We start from the raw sequence: 23,458 nt of genomic DNA on the forward strand, positions 1-23,458 counted from the left end.
CAGTGAATTTCTAACCTTGGTGACAAGAAATAAGTGGCATTTGTCAACTGCAAAAAGAGAATAAACGTCAGTCTCAAATTCTGTCTCTGGCTAAATTACCCTTCATGTGAAAAGGGGAAATAAGCACATCCTCAGACGAAGGAAAACTCTGAGAAAGTGTTGCTGCAGGCTGGCTTTTAAAGAATGACTTTAAAAACATTCCTCAAGAAAGTAAAGTGAAATTTATCAGCTACACAGGTGGAGTGGGAGGGTTGGGGGGCGGGGGGCCGGGGGATGTATACTGTGATTCTTGGTGGTGGGATATGTGCACTGGTGAAGGGATGGGTGTTAGAGCATTGTATAACTGAGACTTAAGCCTGAAAGCTTTGTAATGTTCCACATAGTGATTCAATAAAAAAAAATTCTTCAAACATAAAGAACACGTTAAATGCACAGACATCGATTTACAGAGTATCAAAATACAAAACCTGATAAAAATGAAAGAGAAAGAGAAAACCCTGTGATTATTGTGGGGCCTGTGACTCTTAGGAACTGCTAGAAGAACCATGCATAAAATTGACAAAGATAAAGTTAATCAGGACATAGGAGACAGCAGTCACCAACAGCTCCCAGGGTCTACCTCACATCTAGAACTCTCCCCTCAGCAGCAGAACACACATTCTCCTTAAGCACTCATGGAACATTCTCCAGTAATGAGTATGTCCTGGGATATAAAACAAATCTTAAAGTTTGAAAACAACTGAAATTACATAGGGCAATTTCTTTGATCAAAATAGACAAACTAAATCTCAGAAACAGAGATGGGGCGAAGGGAGACAAAAAGAGGGAGGGAGTGGGAGACAGAGGCAGAGGCGGGGCAGGAAGGAAGGAAAATTTTCCAAACACTTGGAAATTAAATAAAAAAGGGAGAGAAGAAAGGAATTATGAGATGCTACAAGCCTCAATCCATCTTTATACTTTAATAAAAATATCAATATTCCTTTTTCTTTTCCTTGAGGTAATTTCTGATATTTCTAATGATTTTTAATTTAATTTGTTTTTAAAGTAGCTTCATATAATAATGAGTTAATACTGATATCTGTTTTTTAATTAAAATTTTTAGTGAAGCAAAAGAGTCTTTATTGAAAAATTTAAATAGATGTGAGAAGAAACAAATATGTATAAACAATTATGGGAATTTCCAGAATGGGAAAAAGCCTGAGATCTTGTTTTAAAGGACAAACAACCCCCCTTCCAACACACACACACACACACACACACACACACACAAAATCCACAACAGTAAACAGTAGGAAAGGAGGATCAGGAAATCTGGGCCTTTTAGCCTGTCTTCCAATATTACGGATCAAAATAACTTTAATTGATTTTTCCGTCATAAAAATGATATCAAATTAGCTACACTGGAAAGCAAGGACTTGGTTTTCTGAGCGTTTTCATAGTTAAGAGTAAGGTAGGCAATGCTCTGATTATAAGTGGAAGGTTTGTGTTCTGGGGAGTTCTTCGGATGGCTAGGGTCCACCCGTGATCAAATAGGACAGCTCAGAATGCCCTTTTTTCTCCCTACTGTCTTGGGAGGAGACTTGCCTAAATGTAAACTGAATTTATACCAGGATGGTAAACTTCAGGAATTTTAAAGAAATGATAATTCTTAATGTATTTTCTTTAACAGAAACACAGTCTGCAGTGCTGGGGGCCTGGAGCTCAAGCTCGTTTGAATCTGTGGTATACTAAAGTTCAGGCTGGTGGTATTGGGGCCATGAGATTCATACTCAGTGATTCTGGGGGTGTCGGGTGCGGTTTTGGGGATCGAACTTGGAGTCTTATTCTTGTGAGGCATATGCTTATGCCCCTAGAACCATCTCTGCAGCCTAAACATCACTGTTTTCCCACTCTAAAAAAATTTTCCCCTTGCTCTACACAGTAAATAGCAAAAATCAGTCCCGTGGGTCAGTGTGGCTGTAGCTGAGATTACCCAGTTACACTCTGTTGAGAATAACGGCGGCAGTTAAGTGGAGGAACTCGAGGCTGGAAGGTGAGGACACACCGAGACTCTCCCCGCTTCCCATGTGCGTTATTCCTCATTTATCATCACCCCTGTGAACCTTCGCAGCTCAGTGGGAGTTCCAATTTCCCCATTCCCAGATGAACAGACGAAGGTACAAAGAGAGGTGACACAAACAAGGTCACAGAGCTAGAAAATGACAAGCTGGTTCCAAATATTATCCAGTCTATTGTATTCTGCAGAGGAAGCATTCACCAAGGACACCAATGGACCCACATACCTCCAACCATTTTTGACAAATGCCTCCTCTCCAAGAGCACCCTATCTACTCTTGTCCCTGCTGCTTTCTAAGGCCAGGAAGTCCAAACCCCCAAGTCTTCTGACCCATTTGGCATCACACATGCCCCTGGGATATCCCCTCTCCAGCCCTTCACATCACCCCCAAGGCCCCGGCCCCAGCCCAGCCCACCCCTACCAGAGTGAAGCTCTTGGGAGAGGCTGCCCAGCGCTTGACTGTGGTGAGTGGCCACTCCTGCAGCACCTCCTTGGTTTTCTCATCCACGCGCATCACTGAGTCCTTGGTGATCCCCAGCAGGCGAGGCACTAGCTTGTTTTTGCCTTTCATCTTTTCCTAGAATGGGAGACACCAAGAGTTCATGTTCTTCCTCTGCATGAAGCTGGTGCTGCCAGGCAATAAGAGAGTTTGCAGAGCCTCATCTGTAGTCAATCTCTATAGCAGCATTTCAAAACAGGGCTACAGGGAAAGTGAGGTTTCAATACAGGGTGACAAATTTACTAAATTACAAAAACCTCAGAAGACTAGAAGGATCCAGAAATGCACATTACTCAACAGAAAGCCTGTTCAGAAGGGTAGGGAGTTAGAAAAATAAAAATCAGGATCAAAAACAAAAAAAGGAGAGACAAAAATGAGACAATAGCAAATAAAATAAAGAAGGCGAGTTCCACATATGATCATTTCTAGTAGCCAACTTAGTGACAAAACAGGGTTGATATGGAATATAAATATGAAACTTTAGCTATAAAGAATGATCTAGGGCTGGAGCAATAGCACAGCGGGTAGGGTGTTTGCCTTGCATGGCGGCCGACCTGGGTTCGATTCCCAGCATCCCATATGGTCCCCTGAGCACCGCCAGGAGTGATTCCTGAATGCAGAGCCAGGAGTAACCCCTGAGCATTGCCAGGTGTGACCCGAAAAGAAAAAAAAAATCTAGAACTATACTAAGTAGAATCTTCAAAATTAAGAGCAAGTGATTAGGAACTAATTACAATAAACATAATAGTAAAAAAACCTTCATATGCTGCTTATGTAATATATATACTATTTTTTCAGATGAACAAATTAAGATGTTGAGCTCTCTCTCAAGGTTATATAGGTATCCACTTACTCCTCAAGGGTATATTCTACTATCCTGAATTCTAGACCAATCTTCCTGACCAACACCTGAGCACTTTCTATTATGACAACATGAAGTATAACAATATGATTATTAGGACTATAGAAGAATATATGGTAGAGACTCAACAGACATTAAAAGAGCTTTTTGCTTGTAAGTCATCACAAAATCATGTGGTATAGTTCAATATCAATGATGTTTAGGACATTATTTGATTATTTCAGTTTTGGGCCTTTGGAAGTAATAGTGCATAATGTAAGTTTCAGGTGTGTCCCACTAAAAACCAACATTTGTTTAAAGTAGTAGAATATCATATTATTTAAGTCCACCATTTCAAGCCTGTCCACACACAACTGATCTCTTTCATACCAACTGCCCTCTCCCTCTCTCCTAGCCACTCATCTGCTTAATAATCTAAAAGTATTTCTGTGTAATTTAGTTTTTATGTTTCTTCTCTATGCTCTGTCGCACTATTGTCCCATTGTTCATAAATTTGCTTGGGCACCAGTAACGTCTCCATTGTGAGACTTCTTGTTACTGTTTTTGGCATATCGAATACGCCACGGGTAGCTTGCCAGGCTCTGCTGTGCAGGTGGGATACTCTCAGTAGCTTGCTGGGCTCTCCAAGAGGGACGGAGGAATCGAACCTGGGTCGGCCATGTGCAAGCCCTACACTCTATGCTATTACTCCAACCTCCAGTGTGCAGTTTGCCCTGCACACGGCCCACCCGGGTTTAATTCCTCCATCCCTCTCAGAGAGCCCGGCAAGCTACTGAGAGTATATCACCTGCACAGCAGAGCCTGGCAAGCTACCCATGGCATATTTGATATGCCCAAAACAGTAACAACAAGTCTCACCATGGAGACGTTACTGGTGCCTGCTCAAGCAAATCAATCAACAATGGAATGACAGTGCTACAGTGCTACAGTGACAGTTAAGGTTTCTTCTCTATACCACATTAAATGACATCATATAATGTTTGTCTTTTTTTCAACTGACTTACAAGAGAATTTTATAAGAAGTAGGTAAATTTTATCAATATCTTGTGATTATTTTTATGTAAAATGAGCATAGTGCTGTCTTTTTTATTTCATCTTTATTGAAATATGATTTACATAACATTTAAGATCCAGGTATACAATGTGAGTTGCTATACAGACAGACCACAAAAGTGCTAGTTCAATAAGGTTACTGACATGTCACCTCACAGAAGCACTGTTTGGCTGTTATAAAGATAATATTAGAGATCTACTCTCTTAAAAAGTTTCAAGCATATACTACTGTGTTGTTAACTAGTCACCAAATAGTGCGTTGGATTCCCAGAACTTACTCCATTTAGGACTATAAGCTTATACACTTGTAACTAACATCTCATTCCCCACTGGCAGCCACCAACCTATTGCATCTGAGGTGAGTGCTCTAGAATTCCCCATCTGTGAAGATCATACACCATTTGCCTCTGCTGACTTATTTTACTCAGCACTGCTCAGCAGTTGGGAACTACGGCTTTGAAGACAGAGAGACAAGAATCCAAGTCCTTATACCTCCAGCTGAAGCATTTCATCCTCTGGGTCTCTATTATGTCATTTATGAAAAACAGATACACTGATAGTCCTTCCATAATGCTGCCCATGGATGTGAATAAGATGTGTCTGAAATGAGAGTTGACTGTAGGCTGTGGTTGGTCTTACTGATATTGGGAAGTGGAGTCCTTATTAACAGGAAGATGAGGGACCATTCAAAATCCTACTGATAGTCTAAATTGCTACAAAACTCAATTTTCAATTTCAAGATTCAATTTCTAGTTTTTTAAATTGAATCACAGTGAGCCACACTTACAAAGCTTTAATGTTTGAGTTTCAGTCTACAATGATTGAACACCTATCCCTCTTCCAGTGTACATTTTTCACTACCAATGTCTCCAGTATCGCTACTGCCCCTCACCCCACCCTTGTCTCACCCGTCCCCCTGCCTCTATGGCAGACAGTTCCCCTCTTACTCTCTCTCTACTTACGGGCATTATGGTTTGCAATACAAATAATGAGAGGCCATCATGTTTGGTCCTTTATCTACTTTCAGCACACATCTCCCACCCCAAGAGATCCCTCCAACCATCATTGACTTAGTGATCTCTTCTCTACCTCAACTGTCTTCTCCCACAGCTCAAAAGGCAGGCTTCTAATTGTTGTAGAAATCATCCTAGCCCTGTCTCTACTGTCCTTGGATGTTAGTCTCATCTAAATGTTATTTTAAAAAACAACAAAGTGATTCATTCATGATCATTTGTAGATGCTCTGGCCTTTTCTGAATATACTGGGTGAGGCAACTAATTGGCATCAAGCGCCTCTTTTTTAGCAGAATATCTGTTTCTCTTCACTCCAAAGGAAGCAGCTCATGTCACTGAGGGATAAAGTGTAGTATCTATGCATCTGTCTCCCTGAACTTCGAGGACAACAGAACTGCCTTCTGTTCCAGTTCTTTTAAGCTGCAGTTTACTTTAGAACCTCCCAAACCAGTTTGTCACTGGCCTTTTGACTTGTCCCCAGGATGCAGCTACCACACAGCTGGTGATCTTCCCACTGGTCTTAAACGGTACAAGAAACTACCATCTGGCAGGGCTTTTTGGAGAGAGCAGAAGGCAGGAGAGTCATGCATAGTGTCACAGCAGAACAAGCAATAATATATATATTCAAATCTATTTACTAACAAAAAGAGTGTGGGGAGCTTGGGAAGAGCAAGAGAAATAAAGCTAAAGAATCAGTGGGGAACCAGTTAAGTGAAGAAAACACCAAGGGAAGTCTTCAAAATTCACAGGGTGAATTTCAAAAATATATCTTCCCATGCATAAGACAAGTGATTCTGAAGAAAGATATGAGGGTCACAAAAATCCAAAGGTATACAAGTTAGGTACCACATTCACCAAGTGGACTTGATTTGGTCTGTCCTGGCCAACAACCTTTCCTTAGTCCAGGAAGTTTGTGATAGTCTTATAGGAAATATTCTCCAGATGAAGTAGTGCTGAGTGGATGTTAACACATCCCCTTCGAGACTGATCCACAAGTGAAGTTTGAGCCTAGCCAAGACACAGTGGCTCTAAGCCTGTGTGTGTGGTGCCACATCCACTAGCCGCACAACTGAAGTACTTATTTTGTCTGTCCCAGTGTTTTAAATGAGGGTCCTCATCACCCACTACTGCATTTATAAATCCTAAGTATTGGAATGACAAACTACGGTGAGCAATAACAAGTGAAAGGAAAAGAGATGACAGAGGCAAATGTCCGCTAACCCCTCTCAGCTCACCTTCACCAGAAAGAAGGATACTCCATAGGTCCGGAGGGAGCGAGCCAGTTTGACATACTTGACCTTGGCTTCTATTTCATTCATCTCTCCACAGTTCCTGTGCTCCTGCAAAAATGATGGGGAGAGCAGGGATGGGTTTGTGACTGTCGCTCTACCCCCAGGAAGGCAGTGAGTACTGAGGGAAGTGAGTACACGTGGAGGGAGAGAGGATGACACACCAGTAGGCCATGGAAGATGGCATGGACTAAAGACCCTACCATCATACGGGCCACATGGGCCACAGGCCTGAGTGTGGAGAATGCTCTACTACAGACTAGAGTCAGCTAGAGACAGAGCCCAAACTCCCCCTGGTTCTCACAGCTCTCTGCAATGATTCACGAGTACACACCATGGCAGGAGCAGGGTTTGTAACTGAAATCTGATTTTCAAAGGAATTATGCACACAAAAAAGTCAGAACTAACACTTCAATTGAATTAGAAAAAGGTTCTTTTTGGGGAAGTATCCTTCCAACACTGCCCAAAATATTGTTTTTCTTTGCAGAGATAGTAAAGTGGGCAGGGTATCTGTTTTGCACACAGCTCACCCAGGTTCAATCCCTAGCACCCTCTATGGTCTTCTGAGCGTTCCTGAAGTGATCCCTAAGTGTAGAGCCAGGAACGAGCCCCAAGCGTGACTGGGTGTAGTCCCCAAAATCAAAAAATAATACCCCCAAACCCAAAATACCAGTTCCCAAGGCAGAGTCCACAAAAGCCTATATATCACAATACTCAGACATAAAGCTGGATAAAATATGTCCTGGATAAAATAAATTCTAAATTTTTTTACAAAGAAATTTTATTTGTATTTTAAATTAATATTTATTTTATTTAATTTTTATTTTAAATACATTTAAAACCTGAATTTTCCAGGTTTCTACACTTAAGATGTAATAAAAGAAATCTCTCACGACAAAGAAACTCCTTGGACTTCCTTCCACAGTACAGTTAATAGAAAAATCTCCTTGTTTTAATGTTACCAAAATAATGCCCATGGAACTGTACTCAGGAGGACTAAGTAAATTTTAAACTGAAACGTATGGATTAAGACAACAAGTCTGCATGAAGCAGAACCATCAACTTCTTGACTCTTAGTCACTAATAACTTATTACCAAGGGGGCATGGGGTATAAACTATTGGTGCAGCAGAGAATAGGGAGTGGAGAAATAAAGCAGTTCCAATACCTGAAATATTCTCTTTTCAGCACCTCTCTGTTTAATGTATTCTTTGGGCAGGAATTCCTTGAGACTGAGAAAGAGAAATCAAAAAGAGGTAAGGCATTTATCACATTCTCTAATGAGAGGTAAAGAGAATTCCTAAAATTCAGGGTGAACTCACTAAATGTCCTGGAATATTCTGGTACAATTAAGGATACATGGACATATTGTACAACACAGTAAAATACACAAATATAAAGCCGGTTGATGAAGAGGGCCATGCTAACATAACTGAAGAAGAGAGGACTTTTAGGCCACTCTCCAAAGTGGTAAAGTGAAGGGCAAAATAACAGAGAGCCTTTGTATGAAAGGGAAGAAGTGTTCTCACTTATAAAAGAGCATTGTATGTTGTTAGTATGCATAACAAAGATAATATAAGGATAAACCTAGTTATGAATGATAACTAGTTTCTAAAGAAAGAAGGGGAAACAAGGATAAGGAAACTTCTCTAAACATGCATCAGGACTTTTTCACTCTGAAACAATATGCACTCAAAGGAGCAGGAATGGGAAGCAATACCTTAAAATAAGAAGCAAGAAAACAAATGAAATTAAAAGTATATAAAGATAACAGAAAAACTATGGTGAAAAATTATTTCCAGTAACTTTGACAGTCTTTTGACTTAATATCCCTACTGGAATATATTGTAAACTGAATTACAGTAGATTTGTAAATATTGATATCATCATTTAAAAATCAAACTTCTAAATGTATACTTCATTAGAATGTTATATTTAATTGGAGGATGCCATATATAATTAGGAGACAGTAAGTTAAAAACTTACCAAAATGCTTTATATGTTGATAAGAAAGTACCATAATATGTAAATGCAGAAGACCAAATGATCATTTTACAATCCTCAATGATATAAGCAGTAAGTCAAAACAGGCCTCAATAGTGGCTAAAACCACTATAATAAGGGGCAAGTTTATGAATAACTTTAAGAAGGATTAATACAATCACATTAAAATTCAGTGGTCAATTTTAATATTAGAAAAAATGGAATAACCAAAGTACATCTCCTGACTGATATAACAGATTACACAGCACCCCTCTTCCCTCTGTACTTTGTAAATATTCCTGGAAAAAAGAAAAATTAATACATGAATGCACCAGAAATTAATTAAGGCTGTAGCTCTAAATGCTATTTTGCAGAAAAAAGAGAGATAGAGGAACATGGTGAGTGATATTACTAGGACACAATCAGCAAAATCCCAACATATGAAATTTTATAATTTTTTTAATTCCTTAAAAACGAAGGGATTGGTGGTCAGAAAAAAAGGGTGGTCACAGAAAGGGGACACAATAACTATAACAGTTTAAAAAAATATATCTGCTACAAATCTATGATAACAAAACAGTGCTAGCCTAAGAATATGGATCAATAGAATGGAATTGAAAGACTAGAATTAAACTCTTACCTTTATCACCATTTGGTTTTCAACAAAGACACCAAGTCAACTTAATGATGAAACACTACAGATGGTATTCTTTACATAGATGGTGCGGGGCATTTGATATGCATATGCAAAACAATGAAGTTGGATCCTCTCTCTCACACCATACACTAAACCTCAAAACAGATAATTCCTACCCATTAGACTGAAACTAGAAAATTTGTATATGAAAATATAGAGGAAGGGCCTCTGGAGATGGTTTAAGAGTCTGCAGGGTATACTTTGCATGTGGGAGCCCTAGGTTTGATCCTTGGCACAGTATGAGCCTCTGAGCACTGTTGGGTATTCACCTCCATCAAAACAAAAGAAAGTTTAAAGACAAATCTTTATGACCATGGGTTAGGGAATGTGTATGCATCAATACTACTACTACTACTACTACTACTACTACTACTACTAATAATAATAATAGTGATAATAATAGGGGATAGAGAGATAGTACAGGGTGTACAGTGTTGTCTTGTATATGGCCAACCTGGGTTTGATCCCCAGCACTCTGTATGGCCCACTGAACACAGTCAGGAAAAATTTCTGAGTAAAGAGCCAGGAGTAACTCCTGAATATTGCCAGGAGTGACCAAAACACAATAATAATAATAATAATAATAATAATAGCCCCAAACAGTAATTGGAATACCTAAAAATTTAATCATTTGAACTGAAAATTACACCATCAAGAAAGTGAAAATGTCCTTAACAGAACAATAGAAAATTCCTGCTGCTCTATCATGAACAAATAATAAAAAGATGAAACAATGAAAAATGGGCAGAAGATCTGAATAGGAATTTCTCGAAAGTATACTGGAGAAATAGCCTTCATATACAATGTCTCTCTGAATAAAATGGCCAAAAGCACATGAAAAAATGTTAACTTTAGTACCATCAAAAAATGCAAAATAAAAACCATGGCACAATACAGGGCATAGTTACAAGGATGACTATAATAAAAGGACGGACAATAACAATGTTATTGAAAAGTATGAAGAAGGAAGAACCCTTCTTCATGGGTGGTGGGAAAGTATATTAATGGGCACAGCTGTTGTGGAAGGCAATTACATAGTCCCGCAAAATATTAACCAGCAATTACATTCTTAGGTAGATATCCAAGAAAAATTTTACATTAAAATATGTCTCACAAACATCTGCACAGAGATGTTCATAATGTTTACAAGATGTTCACAATTCATAATAGCCAAAAGCAACTGAAGTGATTAATTAATAAATAAAATGGGACTTATCTATAAAATGGAACATTATTGATCAATGGAAGAGAATGAAGAATTATTCATGCTACAGTATGGAAACACTATACTAAGTGAAAGAAGCCAATCACAAAGACCAAATATGCTGTATTTATATGAAGTGTCCACAATAGTTCTATAGAGACATAAAGGATTAGTTGTGGCAAAGACTGAATGGGAATAGGAAATGAGGGCGTGATTATAAAAGACACAGGAACTATTTTAGGAGGGAGAAAAATGTCCTAAAATTAGATTGTGGTGATGGTTGCATAATTGTAACTATATTAAACAACAAGTAACTGCACTTGAATGCTCTACATAAGTGTGTGGTATAAAGGCTATATATCAATGAAGCTGTTTATATGTATATTTTAAAAATATCAATGGAATATAATTTGTAGGATTTGTTTGAATTCTGAGATGAATCAAGCATTATGTGCTGTTTTTGAGACAATGGGGGAAATTTAAGAGAGTTGGTACTAGATGATATTAGAGAATTATTGCTAACTTTGTTGGGTGTTAAGATGGATTTGAAGCTGTAAGAATTTCTAAAAGTTATTAATTTTTTAAAATTTGTCCAAGAGAGAACAAAGCCCTTAGAAATAAGATTATATGTAGTCATAGAGGGGAAGCTGGAGGGGGATGGGGAGCTGGGGAGCAGGTTAACTAGATGAGGGATGTGGAAAGTATGTTTTCTGTTGCAATCATAAAATACAGATGTCAGTGTAATGCTCTAAAGCTGACTTTTAAAAATCACTGTTAAGCAGTAAATTTTTGTCAAATAATTTTTAATTGAAAATCAAAAATGAAAACAAAGTATGTACTTTCTGAGTTTCTTTTGAAAATGTTGCAGCAATAAAAATTTTCGGGGGCAGCTGAGAGTCTATGATCTAGTAGACTATGACAGGAATAATGACAAGCAGTCAGTCTGCAAATGGTTTTAAGCAAAAGTTGTAGAAGCATGTGAGAGACATTAAAATGTCAGGAGAGGTGACCTTAGCACCAGCAGCTCACTCTTATCTCATCAAGAGACCAAGTTGGATGGCAGGAGGGATCCAAGATCTATGGAAGTAGCAAGAGCCTGTCACTCCTTAGCCAAAGCATCAAACATCTTGGCTGATGGAAAGGAACGACCAAGAGAGTGGAAATGCCAGAGTCACATAAGAGGAAGGTGAGATGCAGAAGGAAAGGGATATAGTCAAGGTCAGAGGACTTACTAGTATCAGGGGAGTCTGGCTTTCCAGAATGTATGACCCTGAAGCTCAGGCAGACGATCGCTCTGTGGGAGCCCATGGAGAGAACACAGTGGCCTGTGGAGTCACAGCTGCAGAGCAGGGCAAAGACCTGGATGTGGTTCCCAAAGGCACCCAGCAGGGAGCCCCAGGACACCCCTTCAGAACAGTAATTAACTCCAGGAAACAGCAGTGTTGAGAATTTATCCAGGGGTCAAGCAGAAGCACAGCCTTGAGCACTGTAGTGAGAAAATCATGTGCAGTCACAAGCTGCACTAATACTCCAATTCTGCAAAACAACTACTGCTCCCCCAGGGATTGGGGGACATGAGGCCAGGCACTAAGGCAGAGGAAACACAGGAGCAGGGATGCCTGCTCTAGTGCTCCTTTGTAAAACAGATCTCCAGCCACATTCTGACAGGAGCACTCAGCAGACCGACTCCAAAGGAAGGATGCACATTAGAAGAGATGCCAGGAGTAGTTGACTTAAGAACTCTGACGGTGGCAAAAATCTTTGTTTGTTGACCATAGAATCCTCTTGTGTTTGTGGGGGGAAGTTTCTAAGCACACTCTGATTTTTTTCCTCACAGACAGCACAACCTGGTTACTTTATTTTCTCAGGGAAATGTTAAGCAGAAGCATCAGGATCATGAAACAGGAGAGCAGCTGCCATGGCTTGCATGTGGCCTGCTGTATGCTCCCAGCCAAGCACAGTCATGGAGCGGGACCTGCTTGTCCGACCGTGACAACCATCTAATACCCCTGTATCATGTTACAAAACCAACCAAAAATGTGAATACAAGCTTTGATTCTGCCAGACAACTAAAACAAATGTCCATTGTGGAAACATCTGAAATATATGGGGAAGCCCATCAGTTTGTAATCTATCAAGGACAAATAGGTTTACTCGCTACACACCTCTGTCTCTGATTCCTTCCCACCACCTCTCTCCCTACCTCACTTTTTTTTATTAGTTTCCAGAAATATTTTATTTTGCCCCCATATGCATGTATTTACAAACAATAAATATAGCTTCGCTTTGTGCATTTTTATTTAAATTTTTTAAATGTTTTTTATTTTGGGACCACACCCAGTGGTGCTCAGGGTCTACTCCTGGCTCTGTGCTCAGGGATCACTTCTGGAGGAACTCAGATCAAATATGGTGCTAGCGATCAAACCTAGGAGAGCTGCGTGCCAGGCAAGTACTCTATCTGCTAGACTATCTCTCTGGCCCCACGTTGTATGTTTTTAAATATAATATACTCATATTTAGAAATGGCTTGTCTCCTATGTAAAGCACTGTGGTGTTTTTTTATATTTAAATCTGTGCCACTGGATTGACATAGAATGCTAACTTACTGATTTCACATTCTGGATTACTTCTGAGGCTGAATGCTTTTTTATATCTTGATAAAACAGTTGAGTGAATTTCCTCTTTTCTCAAGTGCCTATTGCTACCCTGAGTGACCTTTTCCTTAGTGTTTTAAAAAATTTTTTTTTCTGGGGGCTGGAGCAATAGTACAGCGGGGAGGGTGTTTGCCTTGCATGCAGCCAACCCGGGTTTGGTCCCCAGCATCCCATATGGTCCCCCAGCACCACCAGATTAAATTAAAAATCCTAATTCCTGATTTCAGAGCCAGGAATAACCCCTGAGCATCGCTGGGTGTGACCCAAAAAGCAAAAAAAATTTTTTTTCTGGATATTTATTTGTTCTTGATAGTATTTACTGCATATGGACAAATTTCTTCATATTGTCTGTAGCGTCACTCAATTTGGTGACATCTTTTTCTAATATTTTTAGTGTTTATCAAGGTAGATATATTAGCCTTTAGAACTCTCATATCCTCTTGTATACAAATGTCACCCTAGTAGTGGTCTTTATTTATTTATTTATTTATTTATTTTGCTTTTTTGGTCACACCCGGCCATGCACAGGGGTCATTCCTGGCTCTGCATTCAGGAATTATTCCTGGCGGTGCTCAGGGGACTATATGGGATGCTGGGAATCGAACCCGGGTCAGCTGTGTGCAAGGCAAACGCCCTACCCACTGTGCTATCACTCCAGCTCCCCTAGTAGTGTTTTAATAACTACAACTTTATAAGAAAAAATGGATGGTTGTAAATCATCTGTAAATTGTCCATTAGCCTTTTTTATTCTTCAACTTTGTATGATCCTTATTACTTTCTCCTAGTTTTGTGAGACTTTGTTGGGAATGAAACTGAATTTATAAATTTAGATAGAGTTGTTTGTATGACATCAAGTCTTTGTCTATATAACACTTCAAATTATTCCATCTATCCTGGCTATTCATGCTATTCACAGAACTTGTATCATTTTATTGGCAAGATCTTAAAGATTTTTAGATGGCTTCATTTGCTGGCAAATTATACTTTTGTTACTGTTACAAAAGTCATCCTTTTCTCAGTAACTTTTGTTTGTTGGTCACCTGGGGTAATGCTTTTCGCTGTTACATGATGATCTTTTCTCCAGATCTTATTTTATTTTTTTTTTAATTTTTAAAAATTTTTTAAATTTTTTAAAAAATTTTATTTTATCACCATGTGGAAAGTTACAAAGTTCTCAGGTTTATGTCTCAATTATACCGTATTCAAACACCATCCCTTCACCAGTGCCCATATTCCACCACCAAAATCCCCGGTATGCCCCCCGCCCCCCACCCCAACTATATAACTGATGAATTTCACTTCATTTTCTCTTCACCTTGATTACGTTCCATATTTCAACACAAAACTCACTATTATTGTGGGAGTTATACCCCCAAACAAGATAACCCTATTAAGGAAGCATTTGATAATTAGTTTTCCATTAAAAGATTGTATCTTTTCAGGTTTTAGAAAAGGTCGCGCAGCCGCGTTGGCGGCCGCGCGGCTCGGATGTGTCCCAGTCCCGAATCCCGGAGCCGTGTTGCTGCTCAGTGTCGCCAGGGCTCCATCTGGAGAAGGTGTTGTGGCTGCACCTCCTCCTTCCGGCTCCCCGGTGTTGTTGGCCCCAATTCGGGTCCGGAGCATTTTCCGGGCCGCGTTGCTCACCAGAATGCCTGGCCGCTTCTCTGTTGATTGTGGCAAGATGGCGCCGAGGGTGGGTCGAGGGCGTGACTTCCGGTGGCCGGGACCTCTTGGAGTTTGGGCTGGCGCCGCCCCACTCCAGTGCCCCCCCCCCCCCGAGGCTCAGATGTGTCCCAGTCCCGAATCCCAGAGCCGTGTTAGTTGCTGCTCAGTGTCGCCAGGGCTCCATCTGGAGAAGGTGTTGCCCAGATCTTATTTAAACTGTTATGAGTTCTATGAAGTTCCTCTGTAGATTGTGTATTATCTCTACAGAAAATTGCAAGTTCTGCAACTATACAATTTCATTTTATCAATCCTGAAACTTCAAAAGTATTGTTTTTCCTTAGTATCCATCTTTATATATACTACACTAAAAATTCTACAGACAGAAATGTTTGTGTCTTACATTGCTCTCTCCCCAGTGATGTGTTGATGATTCAATAAATTATTTCTTGAATAAATTCATATAGTAATGAACTTCTTTGATAATAGCTTAAATTTATACCTGGATATATAGTCCAGGTCATCATGAATATTGTAATGTCTTATTAACTTTTGTGGAGAAGAAAGTATGCATTATGTTTAAAAGTTTCTTATGAATTCACTTTCAGAATCAGATATAATAGTTCCACATTTATATTAATTTTAGATTAATTTTAGTTTCTATCCTCTTATTTATAATAAACTAGTTTTTAATTTGTTTTGCTTTGCTTATTTTAGTTTATAAGCTGATAAGACCCAAGAGTACAAATGTATTTAAATTTTCTAATTGTCCATTTTGTCTATATTTTCTTCTTTTGGCTTGAAGTTTTCATATCAAATAAAAACCCTAATATTTATTAAAATTTCTCATCTTATTATATAAAAATAAGAAATTCTGTCCAATTTTTATCATTGTATTTGCTTTTTTATTCTTCTGTTCTTAAAATCAAATACCAAAAATTTTCATATTTCTTCATCTTGACGGAGTGGTATGCTAAAATTAAATATCTGAAATTTTATTTTGTGGCCAGAGAAATAGTATATCAGGCAGGGTGTTTGCCTTGCACATGGCTGACCTGGTTTGATCCTGGCATTCCATATGGCTCCCAGAGCACTGTTAGGAGTGATGCCTGAGTGTAGAGCCAGGAATAAGCCTTCAACTCTGCCAGGTGTGGCTCCAAAACAAAAACAAACAAGGAAAAAAAAACCCCAAACTCCCCCACCAAAAAAAAAAAACCCACAAACAAATTTAATTCCTCCTTTAATTCTATTTTCCTTTTTGTGTTTAAAGCTAATGTTAGCTACACAGGTTCACAATATATGATCTTGGTGAATAAGACTTATTATAGTGAGTTCTTTATTACTAGTTATATTTTCTTTGCCTTAAAATATATTTTATGTGACACTAAATTCACCTTTTCCCTAATTTAGATTTAAGTAATTTTCAGTTGCATTACTTACTTTAAACTTCACTTTAAGCTTCTTCCATTCTTTAATTATAGTGTTTTTTAAAAATAATAGACAGCTGTACTTAAAAATTCATCCAATATGAGAACCTCTGCCTTCCTACTAATTGGTAAGACTGTTTTACTTATATTGATTATAATGCCTAAAATATTTGTGAGTGTTTCTTATGTCTTCTACTGTGCACTTGACTAATTTTGTATGCTTTGGTCCCATAATAAACCTAAATAGATCCCTCTGTGTTGGACAAAGTAACCATATCTTCTCTACTCTTCTTCTTCTCTAGCTGGAAACTGTATAATTTATTTCTAGTCTTTCAATATACATCAATCTTTTATCATTCTAACATTTTATTATGACAAATTTCAACATAGAAATTACTGAAAGAATTATAGTCTAAAGTAGCATTCCCCAGACTAGACAGATAGCATATGGGGGTAAGGCACTTTTGCATGCCACTAACCCTAGTTCAATTCCGAGCTCTAAAAAGGGTTCCCTGAGCCCTGGCAGGAGTGAATCTGAGCATAGATCCATGAATACATTCTGAAAATTGCTGGCTATGTTCCAGCAATGTGTGTTGTGTCCCCCACCCCGGGAGGGGTACTAGAAAATTTGGGGAGTTTTAGTGGCCTCATAAACAATTGGGGGCTCTTTATATATTCATTCCAGGAATAAGAAGAGTGATGAAACAATTGCTTAATCATTGCTCTCAAGATTTTTAAGTGAAAGGACATCTTTCTTGGAGTGGCAGAAAGCAACATCCACAGTGGTCCCTACACCACATGATTAGCTGCTGTCCTTATTCTCAGTACAGACTGTCAGCTGGACAGGGATCTCTGGTTTGGTGGTGCTGGAAGGAGAATGAAGGACTGCTCATCATATTTTAAAGTCACTTTTCCATAGAAGTGGGGCTCCAGTCTTAGAAGTCATAAACTGCATACAGAAAAGCTCTGAACACCCCAGTTCTCTCTGCACCTCATCTTCCACATATACAATGCTCTGATTTCAGCTCCTAGGTACCTGATCATGTGTTTCCCTGACTACTAGAGAAAAAGAGTGACAGGACTGGAGCAGCAGCAGCAGCAGCAGCAGCTTAACACCCTCCCCACCCTCCTCCCTGAGTGGCCACAATGGGCTGGCCTTCTCAGCAGGCTATGAAAACCAAACAAATGGGCAAACCCTCTACTTTCTAAAATCTGGTTCTAGAATGGCTCTCATTTCTCCCCTATTCTTTATTAGTCACTCCAAGAAACAGACAGAAACAGAATATGCTGTTTCATCCAGGGCCTGATCCCCACTTGGTGTTTATCCATTTTTACGGCCCTGTTCTGCAAGTCTATGTTACAGGATCATCAGGGAACTAGCTGGGATGTTAGAACATGAGAATGTATGTGTGGAGGGGGGATGTGAGACAGTAGAAACTGCTCATAGTCTCTGAAGAGTTTTTCATAAAGGATTTATGATTGTAGATCAGAGAGATACAAACTTCCTGCCACACCTGCACAGCAGGCTAACCCCACCTTACAAAAACAGGTCCAAAAATGTGGGCCAGTTGCTGGTCTGCAAGACAAAGTAAGTGAGAGCCTGGCCTCCAGCTCATCATAAGCTACACTGTAGGACAAAGCAAGCTCTTCTTCCAGAAGATGCCCTGGGATTCAGGAACCCAATGTAGAACTTCTAGTAACAATTCACATTAGACCTATATACCTATATATATATATGTATATATAGGTCTAACGTGAATTGTTATATATGTGTGTTATATGTGTGTGTGCAAAACAAACAATATTTGCCATTAGGAGAAAATCAAGAAGTTCTTTCTCCAGGGTACATGCTGATCTCAACCACTTTCCATTCCATCTAAGCAATAGTGGCTTGTGTCATCATTGCCCTCAAGATAGTTGAACACAGTATGACAAATACTGTTGCATTCCATCCTGGCTTATTCACAGAAAAGCTGTCAAATTCCCAGTGGGCATTTGCCTTAGGACCCCACTTCCAAAGCTTCCCCAAGCAACAGTCTTGCTGAAGCAATATACTGGCATGCCAAGGGTCTTAGACTCCTGAGTGTTTGGTTGTTGGTTTTGGCCCAAGCAAAGATTCCACCTCTCCGAGGAGAAAGCAGAAAAGGGCAGGGAAAACAACAATGGACAGGAATGTCACCAGAGGAAGAGATATCCCAAATCCAAAGAAGTCAGACAGCAGGGCTTGTTGCAGAATCCAACACCTAGCCCTTGGGTTCTACAGCCCAAAAGAAACTGCAGAATTAACTTGCCTTGGATGCTCTAAGTACTGAGCCAGAGAAAAACACTGCCATCCAGTTTTAAGGGGGAAGCAAAGATAAAATGGATGCAAAGAGTAGAAAGAGTACTTAATGTAAATTCTGCAGATGGCAGTAAAAAATGTAGGGTCTTCTCTTTCAGATGCTGTCAAAGTAGTAAAAGAGTCTTATAAAGAAATTAAAGAAGGCAAGAGTTGATCCAGTCTTGAGAAAGAAATCTGATCATGGGCAGAGATTTCTGAAGCAGGAGGAGGTGAGCATTCTTACCTCCGAGTTAGCCTGTACTGGGCTGGACAGGAGCTGGAGAGAGATCAGGCCAGAAGCAAATGCCCCTGAACTTAGGGCAAATAACTTTCTGCTCTCCCTTTGCTTTATTTCTAAGCTTATTCTCCTGAGGATGCTCTGATTGATCACACACTCACCTAGGCAACTGTCACCTAACTTGTGGTGGCTGAGACCAGGCTGGAAATTTTGGGTGGGAGCTAAAGAGTAGTGAATCAGAAGGAAGTGGAGTGGGAAAAAGGAGAAAGGGGAAAAAACGGGATTTACTCTAAGAATCCAGGTTTATGCTTATGTTCCACGTGAGGTCCAAACTGGATCTGAGCTTGAAATCCACCAAACTCACAAGCTTTCTCGAAGGATACAGGATGTGAGCCATTCAGGATGTCATCCCGAGCCTGGAACACAGAGGAGGAAAAAGCATCAGTTTTGACAGAAATTCTCTCCCTGGTGTATGGGTTCTTTATTGGGAGGTGGAACATTCTGGATCCTGTGGGTCATCCTGGTTTCAGTCACACTCCAGAACTCTGACAGTGCTCATGTGTTACTCCAGGTAGTGTAAGGAAAACAGTCAGAGCTGGGGGTGCAAATGGCATGACCACATGCAAGGCAACTGCCTCTGCCCCTGTACCCTGCATCATCTCTGTGGCCCCTGTGATTGCATCTCTGCCCTGAGTGCACTGTTCTCTACAGGCTACAGCCTCTGGCTCTGCACTCAGGACACCACCAGGGAGGGCAGCATAGTGGGGTGAACCCGACAAGATCAGGCCTTCACTCTGTTCTGCCCTGATGGGGAGATGCAGCTGTGTTCACATGTGAATCTAAAGCTGAGAAGGATCTAGGAAGGTAAAGGGGCATGAAAAATAGACCTAGGAAAATCCCTGTAAAACAACCCTATTCAGAGAGAGGAAAATAGAAACAGAATTTACATAATGTGCCCTTAAACATAAAGTCAACAGAGCTTTATTCTTTGCAGGTGAAAATCAACCTGATTCTAGTATGAGTTGGAGGCTAAAGTGAAAAACATCACACACACATGCACATGTAGTACATATATGAGACAGGCATGCACACACAGGCATACATACACAGTTCACACATGCAAATATACATACATACCACAAGAACACACATGCACACAGGCATGCACACAACATCCACAAAGACATAAATGCACACAAAGATATGCTCACACATCCACACAGTATACAAGCACACACAGCCACACACACATACAATACTTATGTTCATTTGTATACACATACATAGGCAAACATTTACCTAAGCACAACTGTGCACACACTTGCACTTTTATAAGTATGTGCATACACATGCACAACACACACAAGCACACAATGTTATAAATTCAATACTGCACACTAGTAGGAAAACACAGGGCTGCACTGTGCCAGAAATCCCGTCGATTCTCACCCTCTCACTCGTGTGGCTAAATAGCTCTTGTCCTTCTGCTCTAGTTGAATGACTACCATGCCCCCTCAGATGGACAGCCTGGAGCTCAGGCTCAGAGACTCAAGCCAACAAGCATTTATTGGTGCCCTGAAGGCCTGCCTGCCTGCCAGCTCTCCCATCTCCTTCCTTCCATGCTTTTACTCTGCTGATGGCCCAACCACCTCCCCACTGTTAAGAACAGACAGCAAACATTCTGGAACATTCTGGACCTTGTGAGCCATTCTTGTTTCAGTCACACTCCAGAAGCCTACCACTGGAGTGTGGGAACAGCCACAGACACATGTGAAGGGCTGTGTCACTACAGGGGGTCCCCGGTGTGAATTAAGAAGTGGGAGAGCTGTGTTCTAATGGGACTTTACTCCCAGGCCAACGGTGGGCTGCACGCAGCTGACCCTGCATTATTTTAGTGGGCAGGCAGTAGATACATGGAAGAAGGGGAAGGGAAGAATAGAAGAAATAAGGGGGCAGGCTCAGAGTGGAGGAAAGGTGGGTGTTTTCCCTGAGTTCTGAGAAGTCTTGGGGCCCTCAAGCGTGATTTCCTAAGGTGGGTGTTACTGCCCCATACCATTGGAGTACCCTGGAATAATGGAGGGCAGTTGCAGCCTTGGATGCCGCTGAGGGTGGCTTTTGTTTGTTCTTTTATAGGAAGGAGATTTCCAGGGAGCTCTGAGTGGTCCTTTATCTAAATAGGGGGTGGGAGGCCAGGTGCACTCAGGCCCCCTAATCTAAAGCAAAGTCTTGCTAAATGTGGGGGAACCTCACCTCAGCTGAGTTAAATGACTTTAAATTGTTTAAAAGAGTTTAAGGAACTTGCTAGTGGTGAAGGCATAAAAGTTATAGGAAGTCTCTCAGTTAATGAAAACTACTGATTTTTCTGACCAATATTTGCTTATATTTGAACAGACTCAGAAAGCCAGAGTGGACTAGTATAGCAGGTAGGTTGCCTGCCTTGTGCATGGTTGATATGGGATCCATCTCTGGCACCACATAGGACTAGGAGTGTTCCCTCTGCTTGAAGCCAGGAGTAAGTACTGAGTACCTCTCTGGGTGTGTCCCCCAAACAAAGAAGAAAGCCTTAGTGCGTTTGGAATGGTGAGCCAGTCATGGGCCTCCCAAAGTCGGAGAGAGGGAGACAGAGCCAGATTCTAACCGAGAAAGCCACAGAGGGCCCCGCCAGACTCCTCTGGATCAGTCTCACCACACCCACACATGTACAAGTTTTCAGTGGTGGCACCGCAGGACGCCTGATGCTCAAAGATGGTAGACAGGGGGAGGGTGGGAAAGGGGGGTATACTGGGGATATTGGTGGTAGGGAATGTGCACTGGTGGAGAGATGGGTGTTTGATCATTGTATGATTATAACCCAAACATGAAAGCTTGTAACTATCTCATGGTCATTCAATAAAATTAAAACAAACAAAAAAAAAGATGGTAGACAATAGCCCAGCTCACTCCTGGTAGCAAAACCCAGCCTGGAGGGCCTGCAGCCTCCATCCCCGTGTCTCAGTGCCCTGTCCTGTACCTGCACGTAGAGCAAGTTCAGCTGCACAGGGTCTCTGGAGTCTACGTTCTGATCAGAGTAGAAGAACTTCCGTCTCAGCAGCAGCGTCTCATTCTCATCCACTCCTTGTTCTCTGAACGTTCGGCTATGATCTAGCCAATTCACTGCAGGAGCAACAAGACACATGAAAAGAACTGTTTACCCTTTCTGAGTTAAGGGGCTGGATCAGAATGGCAGTGTTATGTACACTGCTCTAATGCTGATAGCAAAAGTCCTGTCTTGGATTTTAATGATGTTTTCTTATTCTATAGAATAATTCCGCACACACTCATCATGGACCACAGGACTCATCGAAAAGCTAATGACATATAAAATTCCTAGTCATTCCTCAACTTAGCTAAAGCACTGCCATGAGTTTCTAGTTCTTATCTTTAATTTTTAACTTGCAAATATAAAAACAGTATTATCAGTAACATTGACTTAAATAAATTGAAATAGGTATGCATCACATATTTTTACCATGCATTTATAATATACCTCTCCCCTGAGTGGTGGCTGTGTGTGTCTGTGGGGTATAGGGGTGGTGAGGAAACTGACGCTTCACAACCACACAACCAAGTCAGGATTTTCCTTTAATATAAGAGTGGGCTCTGCTCTCTCCTTTCCGTGAAATCACTTACAAACTCCAAGTGTCATGAGTGACCTGTGGCCCTTATTAGAAAGGAGGAGAAAGTAAAAGTAGCCAGGGACAGGGAAGGGGAGATCACTAAGGGTGTGTGGCAGAATCTGTGTGGATCTCCTGTGGTGTTACCAGCCCTGTTTCCATGTGCCTCTCTGTTACAGAGAAAACCTGAGTGACTTGGACAGAAAAAAAATCCTTGGACTTGTCCACTAGGGTTTCTCTTAGAAAGATATGACTGGAAAGCTAATGAAAAGGGGAGAGAGTAAAAGAGAGTGAGAAAATGAGAGAAACAGAGGGAGAGAGAGAGGGCATATGGAGAAAGAGCCAGAGGATGTGAAAGCCTCAGGGAGATCAGTCAGCAGGGTGACCTCTTCCCAAAGAGGGCACAGCTCGGTGCCCGTATTATAGGGTTAGGGAACTGTGGGCACGCACAGAAATACACCCAAATATAAAGTGAACAGCCCTAGAAAGGAATTTTTCTATGACAGACCATGATTGCAATTGCAACTGCCAAAGAAATAATGAATGTAGGCAATAATAGTCCATGGCAGTTAGTACCATTAAACAAAAGAAAACTGCAAAATAAAATTTTTTAAATGGTGGTACCGAATACTAGGTGAGAGGTAAAACACTCGTGCATGCATGCACACACACATATGTACATGCAGGAACACACGCACACATACATACACACACACACACACACACACACACACACATCTGATCAAATCTCCAGAACCTTGGAATTAAAAGGGACAGAAAAACATGTTGGATGATACCACATGGATGCGATTAACAAAACTGCTTTCTATAGAAAATTATAACTAAGAT

The 23,458-nt window shown here is 40.5% G+C and overlaps 1 protein-coding gene across 3 annotated transcripts in view; it reads right to left on the minus strand.

Moving 5' to 3' along the window:
* Positions 1 to 23,458, minus strand: part of TLN2 (talin 2) — a 412,543-nt gene that overhangs the window by 141,399 nt on the left and 247,686 nt on the right. For all 3 annotated transcript variants that reach the window (XM_055129220.1, XM_004616684.2, XM_055129221.1), the window contains 5 exons: positions 21,967 to 22,109; positions 19,245 to 19,372; positions 7,940 to 8,003; positions 6,719 to 6,823; positions 2,478 to 2,633 (listed from right to left, as the gene is read on the minus strand). In XM_055129220.1, coding sequence (XP_054985195.1) covers positions 2,478 to 2,633; positions 6,719 to 6,823; positions 7,940 to 8,003; positions 19,245 to 19,372; positions 21,967 to 22,109 — 596 coding nt within the window. The remainder of the gene's footprint in view (positions 1 to 2,477; positions 2,634 to 6,718; positions 6,824 to 7,939; positions 8,004 to 19,244; positions 19,373 to 21,966; positions 22,110 to 23,458) is intronic.

This window comes from Sorex araneus, chromosome 2 (assembly GCF_027595985.1).
Source record: "Sorex araneus isolate mSorAra2 chromosome 2, mSorAra2.pri, whole genome shotgun sequence".
In the NCBI taxonomy this organism is placed as follows: domain Eukaryota; kingdom Metazoa; phylum Chordata; class Mammalia; order Eulipotyphla; family Soricidae; genus Sorex; species Sorex araneus.